This window comes from Nannobrachium achirus, assembly GCF_963921795.1.
Source record: "Nannobrachium achirus genome assembly, chromosome: 7".
Lineage (NCBI taxonomy): Eukaryota > Metazoa > Chordata > Actinopteri > Myctophiformes > Myctophidae > Nannobrachium > Nannobrachium achirus.
In genome coordinates, this window is record NC_137816.1 from 55533265 (window position 1) to 55560777 (window position 27513).

Sequence of the window (27513 nt, forward strand, 5' to 3'; positions counted from 1 at the left end):
CAACAGTTTATGTCCCTGTAATTCCATTTAATTCAGACAATTGTTGAAACATCAGGTTGGTCTAAGGAACAGAGTTTGTTTAGGCTTTAGGGGTCTGGACACAACCCTTAATCCTCCAGCAGACACACCTAAGCAGGTCAGTATAAAGGCTAAGGACTCTGTAGACTCAGTCACCAAGCTCCAAGCACCCTCTCCAGAGCATCTCCAGCACCATCCCAGACTAAGGAGCCTCCAGACAGACTGTGAAGATGAAGCTCTTTTTCAGCCTCCTGCTACTGCTGGGTCTCTCCTGGGCCCATCCCATCCTGGAAGAAGGAAGCGGATCAGAAGTCCAGATAGACGACCACCAGGCGGTGGACATCAGCACCATGATTCTGTCCTCCAACAACGGCTCCAGTGAGTTTCTGCTAGAGGGAGACCTGATCGTTCCCAGGACCAGAAACGCCATGTACTGTTGGTATTCCAACTGCCTGTGGAAGAAAGACGCCAGAGGCTTGGTGACGATCCCCTACACGACGAGCAGTGACTTCCGACCATGGGAGGTCTCCCAGATCCAATACGCCATGAAGTCCTTCCACGACAAGACCTGCATCCGCTTTGAGCCACGTCAGAATGAGCGCGACTACATCAGTATTGAGAACAAAGATGGCTGCTTCTCTTCTCTGGGCAGAGTCGGAGGCAAGCAAGTGCTCTCTCTCAGCCGTCGGGGCTGTGTGCACCACGGCATCATCCAGCACGAGATCAACCATGCCCTGGGTTTCCAGCACGAGCAGACCAGAAGCGACCGTGACCAGTACGTCCGCATCAACTGGGACAACATCAACCCCAACAATGTCTACAACTTCTACAGGCAGTACACCAACAACCTGGGCACCCTTTATGACTACACCTCCATCATGCACTATGGTAGAACGGCATTCTCTCTCCAGTACGGCAAAGACAGCATCACCCCCATTCCAGACTCCAATGTGCAGATCGGCCAGAGACAGGACATGTCCTATCTCGATATCATGAGGATCAATAGACTGTACAACTGCTGACCGCTCCTTTAGAATTTAGGTTTGCGACCGTTCATTTGTCTTGACCTTTTATCTGCTCACATTTCCTGATACATTCTTATCTCAAAAGCAAAAATGTCTGTCAGTATCTATTATGACTGCAAACATTGAGGACAAAGTAACAACAGGATGAGGACGATTACATTGAAATCAACCAACCAACTAATATGTGAAACACATCAATCAATTCTGCTTTGATGTGGTCATTATGATAAATGCATTAAGACAACAGTGAACAACTTAATTTAATGAATATGGTTATTAATAAAGTTTGTGTCATAGTCTTAACAAAGTGTATTTGGGTCGATTTCATCTACCTACTGATTGTGCATGCGTGTTTGTGTGTTTCCATTAATATACCGTACAACAGGTGTGATAGTTGTATTTCTAACATTCCATCTTGGTGTCACTCTCTGAGAGGTGTTTATGTCAACCAGTGGTTTGGGACCTCAGGTTATATTAGGTCCTTCGTTCATGGGACCTACTGTTATATATTGAAATGCGTGAAACTAAAGTCATGAACATGTTTTACTAACTAATACCCAGTAGGGCTGCAACAATGACTTATCTTCTCAGCAATTATCCCATTGACTACTTTTTATATTTGTCTGATAATTATCTGTGTATCTTTAGCACAGCAATGGGTTTGGCTTTGTTGTACGGAAGCTGTTGACGAGCTCACCCGAACGTTAAACAAATGAGTTGTGTACGATAGAAAGTTATTGCAGTGTTGATCAATGGTGCTTCTGCCTGCTTTTGATACTTATCACCAGTGGTGTAAAGTAACTAAGAACATTTACTCAAGTACTGTACTTAAGTATCATTTTTAAGTATTTTTACTTTACTGGAGTACTTCCAATATTCAATACTTTTACCGTCTGTCTTTCAATGTTATATGAGATACTTAAAGTGTGGTTCCTGTGGAAATAAGCCTCGGCTTTCTAGGATCTCCTTTTAGTTGACCTTGTACCAGTGATTTGTACTGTCATGAAACTGTACTTTTTTCTATTGCAAACTTCTAATAAATTCTTCAATCAATCAATCAATACTTCTACTACACAACATCTCAGATGCAAATATTGTACTTTTTACTCCACAACATCTATTTGAAAACTTTAGTTCCTAATTACTTTTTATTATTATTACAAAATATACATTAACCACTTCAGCCCTGTATACTTTTGCAATTTGAAAATAGCAGATCTACAAGCTCACAACGGCTCACATAGCGAAATGTTGTAGATAGATCTGCTATTCTCAAAAGATCTTATACATTTTAAAACTTGGGAACACAATTCTGCACAATGAGTACTTTTACTTTTGGTACTTTAGGCCTAAGTAAATTCTTGATAAGAACATTGTGAAAACAAGTCTATTATTTCTTTCATTCATTTATTACTTGTTTTTCTTTTTTAATAAGGGTAATGATAATAAAAGATTATGGACAGTTTTTACAAGTTTTTGTTTCTTTTTCTTTTAACCAAGATGTAAATACAGTTCAAAATCATCTGGATAAAAGTCAAACATACACAGATCAATTGTATGGATCAGCATGTTCAGAGACCCAGGGGCGTCACAAGGGGTAGGAAAGTGGGACTGAGTTACTGGGGCCCAAGGTGGAGGGGCCTTAATAACTTTATCTATTGAAAAATAGCAGATATACAAGCTCACAGCGCGGCACAGAGTGCCGTGCTGCGAGCTTGTAGATCTGCTATTTTTGAAAAGTTGTGAAAATGTGTGAAAATCTTTGAATATATGTATTTTTTAAGCGAACATTTCTAACTCAAATTTTGCTTCTGGGGGTCCCTGGAACTAAATATTTTGAGATCGGGGTCCGTGGCCAAATACATATCATCTTGGGGGTCCTTGACATAGGTTTCTTGCACACATTTTCACGATTTTTCAAAAATAGCAGATATACAAGCTTGCAGCGCGCGCTGTGAGCTTGTATATCTGCTATTTTTCAATAGTTAACATTCATGGGGGGCCCGCAGTGAATCCTTGTACCCAGGGCCCAGAATTTGGTGTGACGCCCCTGCAGAGACCTAGCAGTGCATATTATTATTATCCTTCTTCTTTTCTTTTTAAACAAGAGCACAGACATTGTGTTTTCCAAAGAATAAACAGACAGTAGACTATCATTGTGAAAGAGTGACATACAGTACATGCTATCATCTGGTTTAGAAGCTCACTGTGTCGAGACCCAGATTGTCTCGATATCACCAATAAGAATATTGGCTTTAATGAAAGGCCATAAGTCAGTCCAATAATTAGCACACCAGCACACGCCTGAGACAATTTGACACTTTCTGTAAGCGACACAGCACACCTATATTAGGCCTTATAGGGCTGGGATCCTTTTAGGGTTTTAACCGTTCTCGTTCGTTAGCGATTCCCTCTTAGCTGTCCGATTCCTTAACGGTTCCCTTTAACCATTCATATAGATATAGGGCAGTGGTTCCCAAACATTTTAAAGAGAGGTTAGACGTTTGCCTGGGACCCAAACTAGTGAAAACAGCAGATCTACAGAGCTTGTAGATCGGCTATTTTCACTACTTTCTTAAACATGTGTTCCAATTGATGGAATTTCTTCGATTTTTCTTTGATTTCTTCATGAAATGACTGATTAAATCATTGAATGTTGTTTCTAATTCATGCAAAATATAGCTTTTTTTGGGGATGTCTTTTGAAAATATTTTTAAATAATATTAAAAATTAAAAAACAAAATGTAGAAAACCAAAAATGAAGGGACCCATAAAAATGGGACCCAACCCAGTGTTTGGGAAACGGTGCTATTGGGGGTTCCAAAAGGACTGTAAAGGCCCATTCCCACTGGGCCAGATAACAGATATCTGGAGATATTTCTCCAGATATTTTTCAATACAAAGTGGATGGTAGATACAGATAAAAAAAAATATTTGCCACAGATAAAAGTATCTGTGGCAAATATCTGTGGTAGATTTTTTTTTTATCTGTATCTACCATCCACTTTGCATGGAAACATATCTAGAGAAATATCTCCAGATATCTGTTATCTGGCCCAGTGGGAATGGGCCTTAACTCTGAGAGGGTACAAATGGAACCCATTTGTACCCTCTCAGACTCAGAGTTGTGATGGTCCTTGACATTAAAAAGTTTGAGATACCACCGGAATTATTAGTGTGGTTGCGATAGGCAACACACTATTGTATTCGGTCCGAGACCTTTTTTGCCAGCAAAGTGAACCTGTGTTTTGTAAACTCCGGGTTGTGTAAGGCTGCACAACAGAAAAGGTGAAGCTTTTGGTCATGCTTCACACACTGTTGTCCCTGTTGTCATGCTTCACATGACATCACAATATAATATAAACGGTAACAATTCAGTTCCCGGCGGATTCCTCGCGTCAGTGCAACCACACTTGCAATTTCTAGCAGTGGTGTAAAGTAACTAAGAACATTTACTTAAGTACTGTACTGAAAGTACAATTTTGAGGTAGTTGCACTTTACTTGAGTATTTTCAATTTCCAATACTTTTACTTCTACTCCACTACATCTTGGATATTGTGCTTTTTTGAAAATAGCAGATCTACAAGTTCACAATGCGTCGCAATGCAACGTGTTGTGAGCTCGTAGATCTGCCAATTCCAGACATTTTGTACTTTTACTTTTGGTAAGTACATTTTGACGCCAAGTTGCCAACACTTTCATACTTTTACTCAAGTACATTTTGAATTCCGAACTTTTACTTGTAAGAGTATTTTTTATATATTTTTTTACAGTATTGACTTTTACTTAAAGGAGTAGTTCACCCCCAAAATGACTTTTTTTCTATTGATTACTCATGCCATGGAGACTAGAGTTCAATAATATTTTTTTCTCCATGGCATGAGTAATCAATAGAAAAAAAGTCATGTTGGGGGTGAACTACTCCTTTAAGTAACACATGTGAGTTCTTTTTCCACCACTGCTTTCTAGTTGTAATTGTACATCAGATGTGATATCCACATACAACCAGCTCATATACAATGTGATAAAAAAAATGGTTCTTTCCTCTGGATCCCAACCCTGCTAGGCCATGAAATATTATCAGTATGAATACTTTTTTCTTTCTTTTTTTACAATGAAATGCTTTTGACTTAAGTCAAGCACACACCCAAAGGTTATGAGCGTGTGACTAAACATGTGCTTACAAGACAAGTACAGGGTCAGACTATATATCAAACAAATGGTAAGGCACCACATCCATCCATGCTTTCATCATGTTCATGAGCACACATGAAGATCAAACGGCTTGTAAAAGTTGTAAACTATGAACTTGAATAACAGTCTCCTTTTTCTTCTCCGTTATACTCTAGAGGTACAGTATATGGTAATGCTTTTGAAATAAGTCACCGGCGGGTATATTACAAAATATGTACATTACTAACAGAATGATTCTTGATTTTGTACTGGAATATGTTGCCTGGTCGGTCTCACTGAAAACTACTCCAACTAAGTCCAACTCTTATTATTATTCAATTTCTGTCAACCAATTCATGGAATGGACTTTGGAATTTCAACTGTTAGCAAACTTCAATTTCACTACCATCATAGCCCACAAGAGGGAGCAAAGACATTGACCCCTGGCTATCAGGGACTAGGTTATATTCTTCAAGTGTTCTTGAAAAACGTATGCTTGGCCTCGAAACCTCATGAAAAGAGGACCCTAAAAGTGGAGGGTAAGTGTATCATGAAATAATTTTACATTTCTAACAGCTTTTTAAGCTGTTGCATTAAGTGTTTTAAGTGCTACAGTCATGCCATAAGTAAGACTAGGGGTGGGGGAGAGAAGAAAACATGTTCAATATTTGCAATTTTCATTAAAGTACCTAGCCCGTTTAGCGTCTGTATTCAAACAGGTGAATGGGTTTTCAAAGTCTTCCAAATTTTGTTCTACGGCCGTCCTCCAAGGAACTCTTGCAGGGAACAGAGCGAGTACGTTGTACTTCATCTGGGCGTGCATCTCATTTGTAAACTCCTCCAGATCACAGACGACTGACGCCACTACGTTACTCGCCGCGCCGCTCCCTTGTAGTTTTGCGACGATGGCGGCGCACATGTTTTTGATGTTTTCCGGCGGAAGAATCGACCCGCCGGTCTCGAAATTTGTGTCCGACAAGGACTCGTCGACTAAAGAATTTGGTGCCGTAAAATCGTCAAAATCGATTCCCGACGGGCCATCGGGCGGAAGCAAATCGCACCTCAGAGACGAATTGCTCTCGAGGTAATTTTGAACCTGAAGGCTAGTGTCTACGTCTAGATTTCTAAATCCAGAATAGGCACTAAACTGTGTCCTACTCGTTTCTTGTGCACGTATCAATCTGCTTTTTGGGTTGGGACAAAAACCATGGTCAAATCTCAGATGTGTTAAGAGCGACTGACTATTTGTATACAACGCTTGACATTTAAAACAAGACAACATCCTAGAGTCGTTGTTGAGTAGTTTTGCCCGGAGCTCTTTCACTCTAGGGGATTCTTTTGTTTTTCCGACATCAATTTTGTAGATGGTCGTCTGGATAAACGTGTAGAAGTTAAAGAGAGCATCGTCATACATTAAATTAAAAACAAAGTGAGCTTTGAAGAGCTCGTCGAACGCACTGAGGGAACCGACCCCCTGGCAGGGGATCAGTTTGTTGTTGCCGGCTATGTAGAAGTTGTCAATCTGGCCTTGGCTTCTTCCCACTGCGAGGAGGTATGGCTGTCGTCCTCTTTTCCAAAGATGTTCGTCAATGCCGCTACAAGACTTTAAAAAAAGAAAAACAAGCATTCCCAATTACATTCTATTAGGTCCACTTAAAGCTTACTCATCTCATCAACCTGTGATACCACGTGATAGCTACGTATTTCATTAAATACAAGAAAACTCGCCCTGGGTCAAATCACCAGGTATTCCTAAACGTAACCTCAGTAACTATGCCTAAACCTACATGTATACCTAAACATAACCTCAGTAATTCCTAAACGTAAACTCTGTAAAACTATGTATAAACCTAAATGTATTTTTAACCTCAGTAAAACGAATACAAGGAGAAACTAGAAAGATGAAATTGGAAATTGCAAGTGTGGTTGCCGTGACCCTAATCACACCTGCAAATTAATTCCCATATATGGAGATCCCTGATGTCATCCATATCTAGGAATGCCCATATATGGACATACTGTGTCTGTCTCATGTGGTCTATGATGTCAGACATCTATGATGATCTCCATATTTGGGAAAAGTTAATTTTAATTAAAGTCAATGGAGAAAATTAATTCACAAATAAATATATATAAAACTACGTAACGAATCTCTTAGCAAAATGCAAGGAGTCCTGATGAAGCTGGTCGTTTTACATATTTCCCAAGTGTGTGCCACCAAAACTGTGGGAGGAGTAGCACGGCAAAACAAAGTTTATCTAAAGTCGGACAAGTACTACAGTATAGCACAGTAAAAATGGGGGCGATTGGGTTTTGGGGAACGTCTCACCTTATGGTACACCACCAGCCTGTCAGCAGCTTCTGCAGCGCTGATCTTTGCAGCTCTCTTCCCTCCAGGTGGAGGAGGGAGGAGATGAATGAGCAAAAGCAGGGTGGCCATGTCACTGTCCCAGTCTGGGAATGAGAAAGAGGGGCATCTGTTGTATGTATCCAGCAGTATTGGGCATTTAAAGAAATGACAAGACCTGTTTTCACTTATGATGAGTTGACCTAGACCTACTGCACATATAAACAGAGCTGCTACCTTTAAACACATTTCAAATCTGATGTCCCCCCTCCCCCCTCTGTATACTATTTTAAAAAAAAATTGAGAAAAAAGAAATGCTGTTATTTGCTCCAAAGCGACTTCAAAAGATTGCTGCTATTTGTTTCAAAAAGCTTTATACCATGCATATAACATGTATATAACAACACAATGTGACATAGCTCTGTTTACACATACTGTATGTTTTCTCATGCCAATAAAGCTATATTGAATTGAATTGAATTGAATTGAATTGAATTGAATTAGCACTAGGCATGTTCTTACCCAGCTGTACTGATTTGCCCATCACCAATTTAGCAAAAAATAACAGTATATCTTACTGCAGTGGTCTTCACTGTCCGTTTCATTTTTGGCTGACAACAGGAGCAGGCGCACCGGAGGAGTCAACGTAAGGCCCATGGCTTCCTCAATTATTCTGGGCTTGAATGCAGTGTCCCACCTTTCTAACATCCTAGAGGCTGTTTCAGCATTGAAGAGCAGTGTGAAGTCTTGATTTATCTTTAAAAAAAAGTTATATATACAAATTAGATATACAAATTAGACAATTATGTTCACAATCCACTATCATACCAACCAGGGGTCATCAATGTGTCCGTACATGGACAAATGTGTCCATGGCAAAGACTTGATCTTGTCATTGGCACACTTTTTATTTTATTTTTTACACAGCATTATAACATTCTTATTTTGATCATAAGACCCAATTACTGAATGTCAAGTCTTCAGGTTTTCTTCAGAATATGTATGACACTGATTTACTACGACACTATGGCACATTAGGAGTCCAACTAGTACTAGTGGTTCTCAAATGTTTTATTTGCAAAGACCCCCTTAACTCTGAGAGTGTACAAATGTAACCAAATAAGGGTCCATTTGGTTACAGAGCTGTTATGGTCATTCAGGTCTACAGTAGCTCTTTATGTGTTTTTGTTAGGATTATTGTCCACTCATGTCCGTGGCAAAAATGTAATTTTGACCAAAATGTCCAGCACAAGCCAACATGGCGATGACCCCTGTACCCAACTCCTGTACCAACTTACAAGTCCTTTGGTGTCTAGAAATCGGGGAAAGGTTTTGATGACGTCTGCCGTTCTGTCTGGGTCATGGACGAGCCCGTGTCTGTGGTGGAAGGTCTCCTTCATCTTGAGGAAGATCTGGGCCTCGTCAGAGGAGTGAGCCAGGAAGGCGATGTCCTCTCTCACAGCGTCTTCGTCCAGCTGCTGGTCCTCTGGGTAGGTGGACCTCTTCAGGGATGGCCCGCCCACGCCAGAGCACGCGTCACTCCGCTTGGCGGCGCGCTGTGACGTGTTCCTCTGCACGGTCTTAAGGCGCCACGCCAGGTAGCCGGTTCCACTCTCGGCGTCATAGAAGTGCTCCTGTAACATTTGGGGAAAGTTTAATGATCACATGGATTGAAGACTGAAAAGATGTCGTTAGGCCAAGTCCTAATATGAGATTTGTGAAACGGCGTGAAAGGAACCCCCACACACACTAGTGCTGTGTTTCGTAAACAGTTAGCACAATATGGAAAATTATGATGTTTTGGTAGCCATATAGTCAACCTGTTAACCCATTAAGACCTGAAAAATACATAATAACTAGTCCTGTGCCCGGGGGGTATGCACAGTATAATTATGCGGGATTGAATGTAGGAGTCTCAGAAATACTGTTGGAGAACCCAGACAGGTGGCCGTTGGGCAGAACAGTCACCATTGACGTCCAGTTGTGCAATACCTGTCTGTGATGCGTGATTGGAAATGACACCCGGGCTCCAGACGGAGCCGCTCGATTGTCCACGACACTGCAAGCGGCGCGAAGGCCAGCGGACCTTGGTCCTGCTCTTCGCCCCCGAGCGCCGCAGGCGCGAGTGGCCGCGAAGAGCGGGCCAGGGCCGGCCGCGCGAGTTACGAAGCCGTGGTGAATGCAATCGTTATATTTATGCCCAGGCCGTAAGGCCTGGGCAAGCCCACGATAAACGCCCTGTCCAAGCGACTACAATTGAGCGCTCCCTAGCTCCGCTTCAGCCAATCAAAAGCTTCGGTGGGCGGGGTTTCCCTGGAGCCCGGGTGTCCTTTCCAATCACGCGTCTGTGATGTAGGCATTGTTTGAGTAATGTCAGCATGCAGACAGATGGCAGATAGCATCTCCAAATTTGGGCATCATTTCAGCATGCGGCTGTTACCATGGTGGATGTCACCAATCACCATGCTATCTCCAAATTTGGCACATTGTGTAGTATCAGTGATGTCAGCATGCTCATCTCCAAATTTGTGCATTGTTTCAGCAAGTGGCTGTTACCATGGTGGATGTCACCATGCTCCTCTACATACTTGGGCATTGTTTCAGCATGTGGCTGTTACCATGGTGGCGAAACTCTGTAATATCAGTGATGTCAGCAGCATGCAGACAGGCGGAACGACAGAGAGACATTCGGTAAATTAGTTCGATGTCGTCTAAATCCTAATGGTTTTCTGAAAAACGTGTTTCTTTATCTGTGGTGGTTTTTAATGTCAAGGACCCCTAGAATGTATGTATGTATTTGACCGCGCCCGCGGACACCCATCTCAAAATATTTGGTTCCAGAGATCTCCTCCAGAAGCAAAGATTTTAGTTAAAAATGTTCCCTTTAAAATACTATATATCCAAAGATTTGAAAAATGTTAATGGTTTTGCAAAAATAGCAGCTCTACAAGTTCAAAAATAAGTTGTGGCGACTGATATAACTTTAATTCATGTGATCATGACAACTACCTGGACAACTACCAATTACCAAAGCTAACAAACAGATTATACTTACATAGCCTTTCTTTGAGAACGGATCCCGCAGCAATGGGAAAAGTGTCACGACACCGAGAGCATATTGCTCTCTCTGGTTCCGCGTAGGAATCCTCCTTGAAAAGCAAAAAAGTAAAAAAAGAAAGAAAGAAAAGGAATGCAGGTATGATATATGATATTATTATTCAATGAGATTCAGTTCTAGAGGCATATCATTCTAGATGAAGATTATAGGAACATTTATATTGTTGTGTATTCATGTATTATATTCAAATGTATGAACAATATAATATACAATAAACACAAGAGTATGAGCACAAATAAATAAATGATTGCATAAAGCGTCATTCCCACCGGGCACACTAAAGATAAAGATATCGTTTTAAAAATCGTTCTCAACTCAAGTGGATGGCAGCGTCCACACCACAACGATAACGCCGACATAATTGATGTGTACGCCGACATGTCGCTATAGTTATCTTTATAGTGCCCGGTGGAAATGGCGCTTTAAAGTGCATAAAAGTGATGGCTTACCCATGCATCTCTATCATGTGCTCGACCAGTATGTTGACGAGAACTCGTCTCGTTTCACTGGATAACATATTCTTGGTGCTGTATTCAGCAAGCACGGCATCTCCTCCTGCTTTCTGCTTTAAAGCAGCCAGGACCACCTTCAAAATGAGAGGAAACGGTTAAGCAAACTTCACACACACATGCGTGCAGTGCCACGCACACACACACACACACACACACACACACACACATGCACACACACACACACACACACACACACACACACACACACACACACACACACACACACACACAATTGGACATTTACAATTTGTTTGTTTCGCTTTTATTTCGTCTTTCTAGTTGAGTCGAGTCACAAGGTTATGTTGAGTCGTGTCGAGTCACAAGGTTGTCAAGTCAAGTCGAGTCAAGTCACAAGGTTGTTGGTGCCCACTGATCAGAGTGTTTGGCTGCTTCCGTGCTTGTGCTCTCGCTTTAGTCGCTTACATACCTGTCTCCAATCAATCAATCAATCAATCAATCAATCAATCAATAAAAGTGTGAACCTATAGCATGGTGTTCATGACTGCTTTGGTGAGTGGCGTAGCGTTGACGTTATCGACCGCCCTGACGGTCATATGAGAATGATATCCGCATAAATAAATAAAACAGCCTTCAATGAAAAAACAACAACATGCTACAAGTCGTCCGAGTCAGCGTGTCTCAAGTCGAGTCGAGTCGAGTCTGGAGTCATTGTCTTCCAAGTCGAGTCGAGTTTCAGGTTTTTTGCCCTCAAGTCCAAGTGGACTTGCAAGTCGTCAAATTTGCGACTTGAGTCCGACTCGAGTCGAGTCTCTATGTAATTGTCTACTATGGTGTGAAGTGCCTTTATTGGCGAATGTTTTCTTTAAGTTTAAGCAGTCTGCCAACAAATAATCTGCATGCTACGCTACTACTACTACTACTACTATCATACATGTCCTGTAGGCTGTAGCAGTGTGACAGTAGTATGGGAACGCAGTCTTGTGTGCACGTGTGGGCACGTGTGTGCACGTGTGGGCACGTGTGTGCACGCGCACCGGTGCATGTGCTTGCACGTACTCCTGCTCAAAAGACTGGTGGGATGCCGTGGTGGGGTGTGAAGCGAGCACTACACCACTACACACACACTCACACAGAAAGAAAGAAAGAAGTCCGCACTACCTCTTTTGCCTCGCCTGCTGACAGATCTACCATTAGCGTTTTGGATTTCTTGGGAAGACGCACAGGAGGTCGGTCCAGACCGATGGATGAAAGGCTTGACAGAGCATCTGGAGTCAGGAAACCTGAATCACACCAGTCCATCACACAATTAATGTTAATCTAACTCAATCAATCATTTGACTGGGGACCCCCTCCTGGAACCCCCTCAAGGACCCCTGGGGGTCCCTGGACCCCACTGTGAGAACCAATGCATTAAGTGAGGAAAACACAACAACAAAATACAAAGGATGGAAACCAGAATATTAGCCTGGAATCCAGACTGATTGCTACAGTATGTTCTGTGTTTTTTTTTTCTTCTTCTCACGTTGCTTCTCAGTCTGGTAAGCCTCCTATTACCAAGTTGCGGGACGTGCACAAACGGGGGAAACCGGCCCGCAGCTTCCGATTGGTCTATGTTGGGGAGGGAGATTTCCGATATAAAACTCGAATCACTTCCTTACTTGCCTACATAACTGATGACATTTGTAAATGCGAGTCAAATAGGACCCTGGCCAGACTGAGTAGCTAAGTGAGAAAGAAAAAGGAAACGTAGTGAATCAGTCTGGATTCCAGGCTAGCAGGACGTACCTTCGTTGCGGTCTCTGATGGTCAGCATCATGTCAGGCTTGGCCTGCAGGAGTTCCTGCAGGACATCCTCATCCACCTCCGTCTCTGAGTCATCGTAAAAGTGCAGGATGCTCTCGGATGGCAGCCCAAACTTATTCTGAACTGAACGCAGAGCATGGAAATTAAATCACGTCGCGAGTACAACATATTATTATTACTTGTGCCAGCAGAGCGCACAAGTACTGCGATCGGCTGCGTATGTACAGTATGTCAGTGTCCTTCTTTGTTTAAGCCTGTAGCCCAATCAGGGACCAGCATTTCTGGCAACGTCATCATTAACAGCCAATGAGGGACCAGCATTCCTGGTGATGCCAGTGGTGATGTCACTGGCATCGCCAGGGTGATACCAGTGGTGAGTGCACCTCATGGCACACTCTGCTGGCGCACAGGTAGGGCATACATGGCCTACTTGTGCACAAGATGCAAGTTGGCACCTCGACAGAGGATTACTATTATTATTATTATTTTTAATTAATTTACTGCTACCATTAAACTTCGACTTTGGTAGTTGCTGCCACACTCTTTTCTGTTTTTCTTACCTATTAACGTGTTCGCGGCATGTCCATTGTGCACGACCCGCGTGCGCACCACGGTTTGTGGCCGATAACAAAAGACGGCACTCGAATCCATCATACTGTTCCAGAGGTAGCAGCAGTGTAGCTAGCAGTGTTTACAATGGAGACGGCAGGCAGGAAAAAGAAAAGGGCGTTTTCCTGCTAAATTTAACACAGGAGCCAATGGAGATTTGTTGCACTGCTTTTCAAGTAGATTGGCAACGGATTAACTTTCGTCTTTCGAATAAATGAAATAAAACAAATAACTCGGGCGTGGCGGGCTGGAACAGCAGGAATATCTCGGCAATCTTGGGTTGGGGCAGTGACAACACGTAGAATGATAAGTGAAAATACTCACCCTCATTAACGAAGTCAGCGTAAGTGAATCCATCTTGAAGCTTGAGGAATTTTTTGGAGTTCAGGAATTTAACCTTCACCAGCATGTTTCAAATCTGAAAGAGAGCATGAGCATCGTCTGTGTTCACCGAGGCTAAAAACAGTGACAGTGACATGACGAATCATGTCAAATTTACATGTAATCTTTCAAGATTGCCCTCTCTGTCATTGCAGTGGAATTATGATCAATTAAAAATGCATACTTTTTAATGTTTGTTGTATTCTTGTTTTGCAGGGACCGGAACGCTCGTCACAAAACACACTGGCCCCCATTTTTTCATTCTTGTGTTTCAATTTGTTTTACTGAGGTTAAGATTAGGAATAAGGTAAGGTATAGGCATAGCCTGGATTACGACTGAGGCTACGTTAAGGAATACCTGGTGGCAAACGTTCCAAAGTCCCCAGATCTTATCCGGGCAAGCGTTCTTGCATTTGTCTGTTGTACTTGATGTTTTCTGTGATGTCTACAATAGTGTACTTTCATAAGTTCTGTGTTTGTGACCAGTAACTACCATATTGTCTTTGGATCCTAAACTATGGACTGAATTGACAGAATGCAATCTGTAGGCTATAAGCTTGTTGTTAGTACCCTACATTTCCTACAGTTGACTTCATTGTTCTTGGAGACACTCAAAGAGATGAAGACCCAGGACCACAATGGACCCAGGTCCCCAGGACTCTTTTGTGTTGTACCACGTGCTGTTTTACATGTCTGACCAATAAAGTATTCAATCAATCAATTAAAAACAGAGATTGATTTATTCAGGGCCCAGAAATGTGTGCTACACCTCTGTCACACAACCAGTCAGAGATATCACAAATATTCATCTCTCTAAACATGCAAACACTTCAACATTAGAACAATGCATATGCATCATCATTCATAAACTAAACTATAGGCCTACACACACTTCAAGTCAGAAGATTAAGTAGCCTATACCACCTGTGATCATGCATGGGCCTGGGGGAGCAGATGTAAACAATCAGGACCACAAGGCTTTTTGTGTTATCCTTTTAGCATCACAATCGTAACCGTGCACTGTAGGCTATTATTTGCAAATTGTTAAAAAAGTAGGATATCCACTCAAAAACTCCTCAGAATCGAAAATTCAGAATCTAGGCTATTTCCTTGCCACAGTATGACATTAAGTTTGCACAGGTTATATGGCTCGCAAGACACGCTATAACAGGGTTATTGTTACCACTGTATACCACATTTAAAAATATTCATATTAATTTAACTTTCGCACTGTTGAGGAAGGCTCGTACAACAACACAACATGCATGTCACCGGTTGGTTGAACTCATAGCTATTACTGAACTGTTCCGATTTTTGTTGTGCTGCAAAACATTGCACACTACTACACTCCTCGTTTCGTTGCTTTCTATAATAATAGCACCAACATTTCTTGCACTATCGCCATCTTGAGCTGTCCGGCGGCCGGGGTGAACCCCCGGACAGCGGTGAGTGTGTGAGCGGCGTGTTTCCCGTGGCTACCTTCTGATAGAGCTCTGTTAGAACACCGTGTACCTTCCATCACATCAGCATCTTCCTCCTCGGTCTGTGGCTGCACGGCCGGTTCCTTCCTGCTTCTCCTCCTGCGCTGCGTGTGTGCGTGCGTGCGTGCGTGTGTGTGTGTGTGTGTGTGTTTGTGGCACGGCAGCGTCGGCAGCGTGCGTGCGTGCGCCTCGATGTCACTCCCTCTCTTCATGGTAGCCCTGAAACATGACGGTCGTATATCTCACGACCGTCATGGATCCACCTCGCGTGGTGTGGAAAGGTGTGTAGACAATTTGCCACGTACGTGTACATATAGGTTCAAATTTCAAAAATAAAGTGCTTAATTAAGGCTCAATGATGTCACAATATGGTACGCTTAAGTAGAATTACGCGTATCTTCCGTATTGTTTAATAAAGAGGCATTTTAATCCAAACAGTTGCCATTTTCTAAAAAGGTTGTAATTGTATCAGAGTGCAGTACACATCCCAACCGATGGGGTCACGGAAGAAAAAGCCGAGAAAATGAGCCGATCGTATTAACCAGAGCCCTAGAATGGAGAGTTGCGTCACTCCCGTTCACTTCATGGGGCCAGGTCTTCTACGCACACATCTATTGGCGTATAGTGACAAACGGCCAACCGGAAGTTTACAAAATGCATTGAAGTCTATGAGGTGTAAAGTGACAATGAACCACGTGACCAGCGCTGTTTCTGACCCCGCGGTGACACCACTCTCTGATTATACTGCTCTGGTATTAACATGCTTCTTGTTACTGTAAACCATATGGAAGATACGAGTAATTCTGCTTGAGCGTTCCATATTGTGACATCCTTGAGCCGTCAGGAACGTTTGTGTAGACGTACGTTGTAAATTGGCTGTATTGCCCAACACTAGGTTGGATGTCATCCATGACGGTCCGTTATGTTCCAGCCAGGGCTATCCTCAAAACATGAGGGAGACTGTAGACAGGAGGAGCTTGGAGAGAGACTGAGGCTGGTGGGAGGGGAGACTGAAGCCTCTATCAGAGTCCAGGGTGAGGAGCTATTCACTCCACCGCGTTGTAGTTTCCTAGCTATCACCTAGGCTTTGTTATGTATTTTTAGGTGATAGCTAGAAAACTACACCGCGGTGAAGTGAATAGCTCTTCACCCTGGACTCTGATAGAGGCTTTAGGCTGGTGGGAGGCCCCCCCAAAAAAGAGCAGACCTACAAGCTAAAAACGCGTCGCTACTCGCTGCCGCAAAGTGTTGATAGCTTTAGACCGGTTTCTTGTTTACAAACATTGAGACTAAATGCACAGCTGAATGTATCATGTAATCAATTCCCACCAATCCCCAAACCTGTTGTTTTGGGGAGCGCTGCATGGTTTCTATTTATTGGCTAATTTTGGTACCGACCCATCCATGCCTAGAATTTCGTCGTTTTAGGGGCAAGGCCAATTGGCCTTTGTTGTTGTCAATTTTGGGAGGGCACAAAGGCCAAATGCTAGGGCAGGAAGGCCATCAAATAAAACAAGGTTTAGTCCATTGAAAGAAATAATTGAATTTAAGGGTTAGGATGATTTTGAAATGTAGACTATCTGCAGTGAAATCTCAGCCCTGCACAAATCAAACTTACTGCATTGGTCATCAACCCAAAAATATATTTTTGCCACGGACTTACAAAAGAAGTGAAGTGGTCAATAATATTACCATGAATAAAATACTAAATGTATATAGTCCGTAGACATGATGGAGAACACATGCTGTGTTGATGGAGAACACATGCTGTGTTTTTAAAGAGGGAGAGTGGTTAGTCATCCCTTTGAACTTCATGTTATAGTAGGAAAGTAGGAAAGCTGAGAGGGAAGGTGTAGACAGAGCAATTTATAATCCATTTTGAAAAGATGCTTTAAAAGTCAAGTGTATTATTGTCTCCACCAGCCGAAGGCTGAGGGGAGACTATGTTTTCCCCTCCGTCCGTCCGTCCGTGCGTGCGTCCGTCCGTCCGTGTGTCCGTGTGTCCGTCCGTGTGTGCGTCCTCGCAGTTTATGTGCAGCTAATCTCAGTCACCGTTGGCCCGATCGCTGCCAAACTGAGCACACACACTCCCTGGATGCCAATCTAGAACCTCTGCCCCACATTTTTCAAATCAGCCTCATGGTGGCGCTATAACAGGCCGATTTGTGTGGCCTGGTTGTTACCAGCTAATCTCTGGCGCCGTTGGCCCGATCGCTGCCAAACTGAGCACACACACTCCCTGGATGCTAATTCAGAACCTCTGCCCCACATTTTTTAAATCAGCCTCATGGTGGCGCTATAACAGGCCGATTTGTGTGGCCTGGTGGAGACCTGTGCTCGGAAGAGCACTGCTTCTAGTTGTTATTATTTCCATGGCCATCTCTGAACCTTTTATTACTTTCTTACCTCTAATTTTTCCAAAGTGATAGCTTTGGACTTTTCAAAGCACTAAAGGCAATTAGAGAAGAATTGTCATATTGACATCATCCACACTATTAATTGTCTCCACCAGCCGAAGGCTTGTTGTCTCCACCAGCCGAAGGCTTGGGGGAGAGTATGTTTTCCCCTTCGTCCGTCCGTCCGTCCGTCCGTCCGTCCGTGCGTGCGTCCGTCCGTGTGTCCGTCCGTGTGTCCTCACAGTTTGTGTGCAGCTAATCTCAGTCGCCGTTGGCCCGGTCGCTGCCAAAGTGAGCACACACATTCCCTGGATGCCAATCTAGAACCTCTGCCCTAAATTTTTCAAATTGGCCTTTTCTAGCGCCACCTAGTGGCCGATGTTCACAAAACACATTTCTGTGCACTACTCTTACAGATTTTGTCAAAAAATCCTACAAATCGGTAGGCAGCATCTCGACAGTCATGTGATCGACACAGATCTGTCTGATTTTGCATATTCCATCCGGATTGGCTAAGATTGGCTTCCAAAGTTTGTAGGATTGAGCCATTTTGAACAAAATGCCTCAAATCCCAAACGCAAAGTGCAATTATCATGAAATCGCGCACACACGTTTCCACTAGGCCGAGGAAGAAAAGCCACATTTTTTTTAAATCAGCCTCATGGTGGCGCTATAACAGGCCGATTTGTGGTTTTACCTATAACTCCACCGATTAGTTTCAAACTTTGTAAGCGCACTCCCTAGAGGCTAAGGATAAACCTTTGCCCTGCATTTTTCACACCAGCCTTTTATAGCGCCACCTTTGGACCGACTTATGTAAAACACATTTTTGGATATTACTCCTTGAGATTTTATCCAAAAATCACGCAAATCGGTACACAGTATCTCTATAGTCATGTGATCAAGTCCGATCCGTCTGATATTTCATATTCCATCCTGATTGGCTAATATTAGCTTCCAAAGTTTGCAGGATTGCTCCGTTTTTGAACAAAATGCTTCAAATCATCAACGCAGCTTGCGATTACCGTGAAATTTGCCACACATATTCCCACTAGGTCAAGGAACAAAAGCTACCTTTTTTCACATTGGCCTGTTATAGCGCCAGCAGGTAGCCTTTAGCAAAACAAATTTTTGGAACACAATGCTTCAAATCATGCATGCAGCGTCCGATTTCCATGAAAGATCTATGGTGAAGAACATATGCCACCCTTTTTACATTGGCCTATTATACAGTAGCACCACCAGGACACACAGCCTGGTGGAGACCTGTGCTCGGAAGAGCACTGCTTCTAGTTTGCTTTAAAAACCTGGGCTCTTTATTAGAGTGTTAATGTCAAATGGCATATGAGAAACGCAGCTCTTAAACTGTTCAGATTGCCTTGGAAGACATGTTTTGGTATGGTTCTCTGCAATGGCGTTTCTGGGCGTACTGGCACCAGTGGCCAGTACGCCGGTTCTCAAAGTTCAGGGGTCCTTGAGTGGGTATTAAGAGGAGAAAGTGGTACAGTCAGCTGGGGCATTAAGGCCACTGTGGCCTCAGGTCATGCCATTTTTTGAAGGGGCACAAGGCCAAACTGAGGGGCAAGGACGGCCATGGCCTTCATGGCCTCCCTGAAATTCCTGCCCTGGACCCATCAGTGCACTAACCTGACTTTCGCCAGATGGTGGCAGCGTTATGCAGGCATACGCAATGCTGCAAACCATCTGGCGAAAGTCAGGTTATCAGTGCACACTGTGTGACGTGGACCAGAAACCCGATTTGCTGTTTCGCCCCCCCTTTTTTTAAAAGGCAAAGCGAATTAAATTATTGGAGTTTTACCGCCATCTTCTGGAGAAACTGTTATTTTTTAATGTGGGAAGAAAAATATGATTATTCTGTATATATATTTTTTTCTTCCCAGATTACAATATAGCTACCCGGCTGGGTCACCTGAGCGAGACCCGAAACCCCAATGAGCTTGGGCTACATCACTGAGGATATGTCCCAGGGGCATCCATGAGATTGTGTGTGTAGTGTGTGTGTGTGTGTGTGTGTGTGTGTGTGTGTGTGTGTGTGTGTGTGTGTGGTGTATATATATATATATATATATATATATAATATATATATATATATATATATATATATATATATATATATATATATATATATATATATATATATATATATATATATATATATATATATATATATATTATATATATATATATATATATATATATATATATATATAATTGTTTATTGTGTATGTGATGTTTTTGTTTGTGTGTGTTGTGTTTATACATTTTTATAAACATAAGAGTCATCCTGTTGACTGTATAATTGAAACATTTTATAAATATATTGTTTAAAAAGAAGAGGACAGGGTTTAAGTTGCAACGAACATTGCTCAAATAATATAGTGTGAATTTCGTTAGTATAGTTAGTTGAACATGGAATGAGCTTCAAAAGCATGGACTGCACTAAGCTGAACAGTGCATGTTTAATGATTAAAATACAGACAAAGTTTGTTTGGCCCCAAAACTGGGATATTCTGAAAGAATGAGTCAGTCTCCTGCAGACTGTGTGTGGCAAAATGCTATAGGCCTATTATGGGGTCTTGAAGTTTGAAGAGCTCACAGCTTTTAATTGATCGATTGAATATTTTATTAGACAAAAATGGAGAACAGTAGCTACAAGTATGGTCAATACAATAAAAAAATATATAGTACAGTACAAGTTCACACTCCCTAAAAGGAGCATCCCAAATAAGTCCTGTCAGAAGCCCTTGGTATTCAATTCATGGACATGAACAACATGAACAACAGCAGGGGGGGGGGGTGCTCCCTTCTCACCTGTCTATGGCCTGCAATGTCTATGTCTAGGCTATAGCTGCTGATTAATTGTTTCCCCCCTTCTTTGTAGCAGTATATTGTAGACTATGTAATATGTATGCCTCAAATAGAAAATGTATTAATTTCAGGTTTGTATGTCTTAGTACATGTATGCCATGCCATGGGTTTATTGCGACCGTTAGGTCGCAGTTACTTACACTTAGCCTATACTATCCAAACCTCCACCGGCTGTCAGTCAGTCAGTCACGTCACTTGTCACACGTCACACTTCCCCCCTACCCATATCTCCGCCACCGTTGCCCCGATCCATGCCAAACTTTGCACACACACTCCTTGGCTGCCAAAGCACAACCCCTCATTTCTCACATGTCCCACTTCTAGCGCCACCATGAGGCCGATTCTTGCAAGACACATTTTTGGACACTGCTCCTATAGATTTTGCCCTAAAATCACGCAAACCGGTACACAGTATCTCTACAGTCATGTCATCAAAATGCATCTGTCCCAACTAGCGCCACCATCTGGACGATTTTTGAAAAACACATTTTTGGACATTCTTTTACAGAATTTTCCCTAAAAAGGGTACTGTTGTCCCCCCTCCCGGAAAGGGGGGGCCCTGCGGTGGGGAGCCCCCCGTTGAACGGGACTCAGGAGCAGTCTAGTTTGTGTAGGAAAGATTTGAGTGACTGTGAAAGAACCTTTTCCCAAGATAAGATTAAAGGAGTCGTTCAGACCAAAACACATGGCAGCTATGAAAAAAATCGACTGAAGCAGGTATGAAGGGGTATGATAAAAGGCTGATTTAACCCTATATGTGTTTTGGTCTGAATGACTCCTTTAAGACATCATATTTTATATAAACCCTATTATTGCGACCGTCGGGTCGCAGTTACTATCAAAACCTCGACCAGCTGTCTGTCAGTCAGTCCGTCCGTCCGTCCGTCCGTCCGTCCGTCCGTCCGTCTGTCTGTCACACGTCACACGTCACACGTCACACTTTTGCCCTGCTCATATCTCCGCAACCGTTGCCCCGATCCATGCCAAATTTTGCATACACACTCCTTGCCTGCCAATCAATTCTCACATGACCCTCTTCTAGTGCCACCATGAGGCCGATTCTTGCAAAACACATTTATAGACACAGCTCCTACAATTGTTGCCCTAAAAACACGCAAATCGGTACACAGTATGTCTACACTCATGTCATCAACATTTTTCTAATTGCACATTCTGTTGTGCAATTGGGGCTGGCAGCCAAAAGCAAACGGAGATTTCAGCGTCTAAACGGGATATTTTTGTAAACAGATAAACACGTGAAGATTTACCAAAATATCCACTTCAGCGGATCTGTGTGGACTGGAAAAACAGAGCCACTGTGTAAATGATGACATTGAGTGCGTGCGTGAGTGCGTAGCTCTGTGTGTGAGTGTGTGTGTGTGTGTGTGTGTGTGTGAGTGAGTGAGTGAGTGAGTGAGTGAGTGAGAGTCACAACACACACACGCACGCACACACACTCACACGTGCGCGCACGCACAACCCAGCATGTTTGCGCACATACTTGTTCTTCTATGGTATTACAAATCGCTTACCGCCACGGCGCCACTTACTGGTCTGGCATGCTTGTCGGAGCTGATCATGTGGAGCTAGATATTTTTGTTGACTCGTGTGGACTTTTTTCTATATGAATATGCAAAAATGTGTGATCCAAAAAATATCCATATTTGTATATCCTGAAGCCTATGTTTGAACATGAAGCCTATATTCTTTCTTGTACCATGTGAAGTCTGCCTCTTTGAAATAGATTTTTGTAAATATTTCTTTTATTGAGGTGAAATAAGTTACGATGAGTTTAATTTTTTTTAATCTAAAGTAGCTGCAGCCTCTCTGCCCTCCAGCGCCTGCTCCACTGATGGCTGATGGAAAGTGCTGTGGTCCTACGACAACCACCTACACATTTTAAATCCATAGTTTATAAAAAAACAATGTAATTTTGGGGGAAAACAACTCAATAATCGTGATATTTAATAGCAAATAAAATCAAGAGTCGTGATATGAATCGAATCGTCACCCTAGGTATCAAAATCGAATCGGAGCTAAGTGAATCGTACCACCCCTACAGCCTCCACTTCTTGGCCTTCTTTTTCTTGACGGGGATCAACGCGCCCTTATTGCCTCGTCAAACCCCGCTGCGTAAGGGCGGAGCACTCCATGTACTTGACTGCGCCTATCTGCTTGGCCATGGTGTCGCCCTCCTGCTGGCTGATGGGCGCCAGGCTCTTCTCCGTCAGCTTCTTCACCGTCTCTGCGTTGTCCCGCAGGTCCATCTTGGTGCCCCCACCAGCAGGATGGGCGCGCTGGGGCGGTGGCGGGACATTTCCGGGTGCCACTTGTCCCGGACGTTGGCGAGGGACTCTGGGCTGGTGATGGAGAAGCAGATGATGAAGACGTTGGTCTCGGGGTAGGAGAGCGGGCGCAGGCGGTCGTACTCCTCCAAGCCCGCCGTGTCCGTCAGGCCGAGGTTGACCGTTTGGCCGACCACGCTCAGATCGGCGCTGTAGACATCGAACACGGTAATTAAAGGAAATTTGTAAAACATACCTGTTTATTATACAAAGAACAATGGTTGAATACTTCCCACAGATTACACACACCCAAAGTGAATTTGAAAACATGACCAACGACAAAAAATAAATAAAAATCCCACACCTACTCGGGGAAATACAACAATGTGTGAAAACAGCATTAAGATTTGCAAACTGTTGTGATAAAAAGTCTAGAGACTGGGATACAACCTCCTATCCCTAAGGACTACAAACCATTGAGTGACCTCTAGACCTATACTGCAAAATGTGACATATTCTGTTTACACAATAATGTACCTCTTCACAGGTCCAAAACAATGAAATGGACCGTCAAATTTCTTTTCCAATTACGAACTGTTCCGAAATAATAATCAAACTAGAAGCAGTGCTCTTCCGAGCACAGGTCTCCACCAGGCCAGGCGTCCTGGTGGTGCTATAGGCAAATGTAAAAAGGGTGGCATGTGTTCTTCACCAATCTTAGACCTTTCATGGAGTCACCATGAGGCTGATTTGAACATTTTGTAGTGTAATTTCTTCCTTGGCCTTTTGCAAATGTGCCTGCACAATTTCATTACAATTGCAGGCTGTGTTCATGATTTGAGGCATTTTGTTTGAAACGGATCAATCCTGCAAAGTTTGGAGGCCAATCTTATAGCCAATCAGGATGGAATATTTAATATGGGACAGATCCGTCATGATCATATGACTGTAGATATACTGTGTACTGATTTGTGTTAATTTTGGGTAAAATCTGAAGGAGTAATATACAAAAGTCTGTCTTAACACAAGTCGGCCTCCTGGTGGCACTATAAAAGGCTGATGTGAAAAATGCAAGGAAAGGGTTTTTCCTTGGCCTCTAGGGAGTGCGCTTACAAAGTTTGAAACTGATCGGTGGAGTTATAGGTAAAACCACGAAATTGGCCTGTTATAGCGCCACCATGAGGCTGATTTCAAAATTTCTTCCTCTGCCTTGTGGGAACGTGTGTGCGGGATTTCATGTTAATCCACTGTTTGTCAAATCCCGCCCCATTCTTCTCTGTTACTAAGTGGTACAAAATACCCAGGGCAGATTGTTTTTATAGTGGCAGTGAATGGGGTGAGGGGGTATTTTCATTGCCTCATTATTGCTATTTAAAGTACCAAAGGAAAAACATCTAGGTGATATTAATAAAAAGGAAAGTCAAAGGTACAGTAGTTACATTGCAAAACAGGGGGTTTCCCCCCAAAATACATGTTTTAATTAGTTTAATCCTCTGAAAAAAACGGAGGAGAGATACAGAGAGAGAAAGCGCAGTGCATCTTGGGTAGGAAGTTGTGGAGTTATAGGCTGGCTGTCAACATAAAATGTAATTTAATTGTAATTCTGCACATTTAAAATATATGTACCCAATCGAAACTCTTAGTTACATTGATATTGTTCATGTGAACTAGTTTGTTGAAGATTATCTATCTATAAATGCGACAAATCTCTGTCTGCGTGTATGTAACCCGCGTATCTCGAGAACCGTTCGTCCCACCGGCTTCAGATTCGGCACGCGCGTTCCCCGTTGCGGCGCGGAGTGCAGTGCCGAGCCGCGACCCGACCCGATGCACGGTTTTCCGAAACCGGCGCAAAACGTTCGGAATCACCATATGCGGAGCTGATTGTTGACACTTCATAAAAGGCTCTGACATCACGTACACCACATGACCCCACACTCCTATGACAACACGGGGGTTGACATACAATGGACGCAATCGACGCAATCTCCGTATATGGGCATAAAGGGGACACAGATACAGAGATCTCCATATATGGGCATATGGGCATTCTGACATCACTTCTGCTGACTCAAAGACAAACAGGCAAACAGATGGGCACAATGGACGCAATCAACGCAATCTCCGTATATGGGCATAAACATAAAGGGGACACAGATACAGAGATCTCCATATATGGGCATATGGGCATTCTGACATCACTTCTGCTGACTCAAAGACAAACAGGCAAACAGATGGTCACAATGGACGCAATCAACGCAATCTCCGTATATGGGCATAAAGGGGACACAGATACAGAGATCTCCATATATGGGCATATGGGCATTCTGACATCACTTCTGCTGACTCAAAGACAAACAGGCAAACAGATGGTCGCTGACTCATTGTGACATAAAATGGACGCAATCTCCGTATATGGGCATAAAGGGGACACAGATACAGAGATCTCCATATATGGGCATAAAGGGGACACAGATACAGAGATCTCCATATATGGGCATATGGGCATTCTGACATCACTTCTGCTGACTCAAAGACAAACAGGCAAACAGATGGTCACAATGGACGCAATCGACGCAATCTCCGTATATGGGCATAAAGGGGACACAGATACAGAGATCTCCATATATGGGCATATGGGCATTCTGACATCACTTCTGCTGACTCAAAGACAAACAGGCAAACAGATGGTCGCTGACTCATTGTGACATAAAATGGACGCAATCTCCGTATATGGGCATAAAGTGGACACAGATACAGAGATCTCCATATATGGGCATATGGGCAGATCTCCATATATGGGCATATGGGCATTCTGACATCACTTCTGCTGACTCATTCTGACATCACTCCTGTACTTTGCATGTGTTGAATCTCTAGCTGCTGACATCAGTATGACATCATCACACTGCTGACCATTATATAAGACAGGCATTATCTCAGAGATCAGATGCAAGCAGCTACAGAGGAGAGACCTCATCGCCTTCCCACCTTTGTTCAGGGTAACATGCCTAAAGGAACAAGAGCCCACTGCAAACGCAAGCGTGACACACTACAAAATGTACGGAAATGTGAATCACATGAAGCACGAGACGCACGCCTAGCTGCAAATAATGCACGCAACAAACGTGCACGACAGGAGGAGACGCCGGACATGCAAGCACAGCGCCAAGCAGCAAATAACGCACAAACCAAACGTGCGCGCCAGGAGGAGACGCCGGACATGCAAGCACAGCGCCAAGCTGCAGATAACGCACAAACCAAACGTGCGCGCCTGGAGGAGACGTCGGATAGGCGAGCCGGGCGCCAGGCAAGGGACAGCGAGCACCAGCAGGAACTTCACCGTGCCCGACTGGAACAAGTGCGCCATGCCAAACGGAATCTAGCACGGTATCAAGATACTGACTTATTTCAAGAGGACGTTGATTGCAGACACACACTGAGCAAAACCTCACTGTTTCTATGTCCCGAATGCTCAGATTGCAAAGCCTTGGTATGGAAAGAGGAGAGAAAGGGTTTCTGCTGCAACTCAGGGAAGATTAACCTTACATATGACCCTGAAAATCACAAACCAGGCTCAATCCCACCAAAGCCTCCACAAGCTATTATGGACCTTTTCCTTAATCAGAAATTTGTGGAGCATGCAAGACAGTACAACAATGCACTGTCAATGGCAAGTATCGGTTTACGAGAGATACCTATAAGTGGATTCAATCCTGGCCCACGCATTCAAGGCAAGGTATATCATTACATTTCTTCTCCCCTTGCAGAGCAGGGTCAAACCCCAAAATTTGCTCAGATCTACTTCCACGATCCTGCCCATGAGCTAGAGTACCGTCGAGCCCATGCCTCGAACAGCGAGCTCAATGGTTCTTTTTTGGTGACCGCACAACAAGCCATTCGCAACTGCAACCACTACGTAAGGCAGTTCAAGTCAGCTATCGAGTATGTGGCCAATAATGACAGTAGTAATGACCTTCAAATTGTCCTAACAGCTCGGACAAGGCGCAGAGACCTTCATCGTGGAACTATTAACCTTCCATCCTCAGATAGTGACGTGGCTGTCATTGCTCCTGGAGCTACCATGACCGAGCAGTTTGGAAGATTGTCTGTCGCTCTTCATGTCAGAGGAGGAGCAATTAAGACAATCGATGCTATGCATCCCGCATATGATCCATTATCTTATGTACTCCTGCTGCCTTACGGTTCCCAGGGTTACCACACTGAGCTGCCAGGAATCTCACCAACTGCCTTCTATTGCTATCATCTTCAAGTGCGTGACCCAGCTCATCACTTCAATTTACTGCTCCGTGGTGGGAAACTGACACACCAGTATGCATGTGACATGATGGCTAAAATTGAATCACACCGCCTCAACTGGGTCCGCCACAACCAGAAGTCCATCAAGGCTGAAAAGTACAACGTTATTGTTGATGCCCTCAACAGTGACGCTGAGGTGTTACCTGGACACCTGACCATCCTGCCACCTTCAATGTATGGATCTCCACGGTGGT

General features: G+C 43.4%; 1 protein-coding gene and 1 pseudogene across 2 annotated transcripts; one reads left to right on the forward strand and one right to left on the reverse strand.

Annotated features, from left to right (window-relative positions):
- Positions 1-248: 248 nt before the first annotated feature.
- Positions 249-1040, forward strand: LOC308289146 (hatching enzyme 1.2-like; the record flags this gene model as incomplete). Its single annotated transcript, XM_080730742.1, has 1 exon — positions 249-1040. One exon carries the CDS (start codon positions 249-251, stop codon positions 1038-1040), a length of 792 nt encoding a protein of 263 aa, XP_080586868.1.
- A 21782-nt stretch (positions 1041-22822) lies between these two features.
- LOC308288858 (ras-related C3 botulinum toxin substrate 1-like) lies at positions 22823-23253 on the reverse strand (annotated as a pseudogene). The gene has a single exon. The product of its transcript is annotated as a ras-related C3 botulinum toxin substrate 1-like (transcript).
- Positions 23254-27513: the final 4260 nt, after the last annotated feature.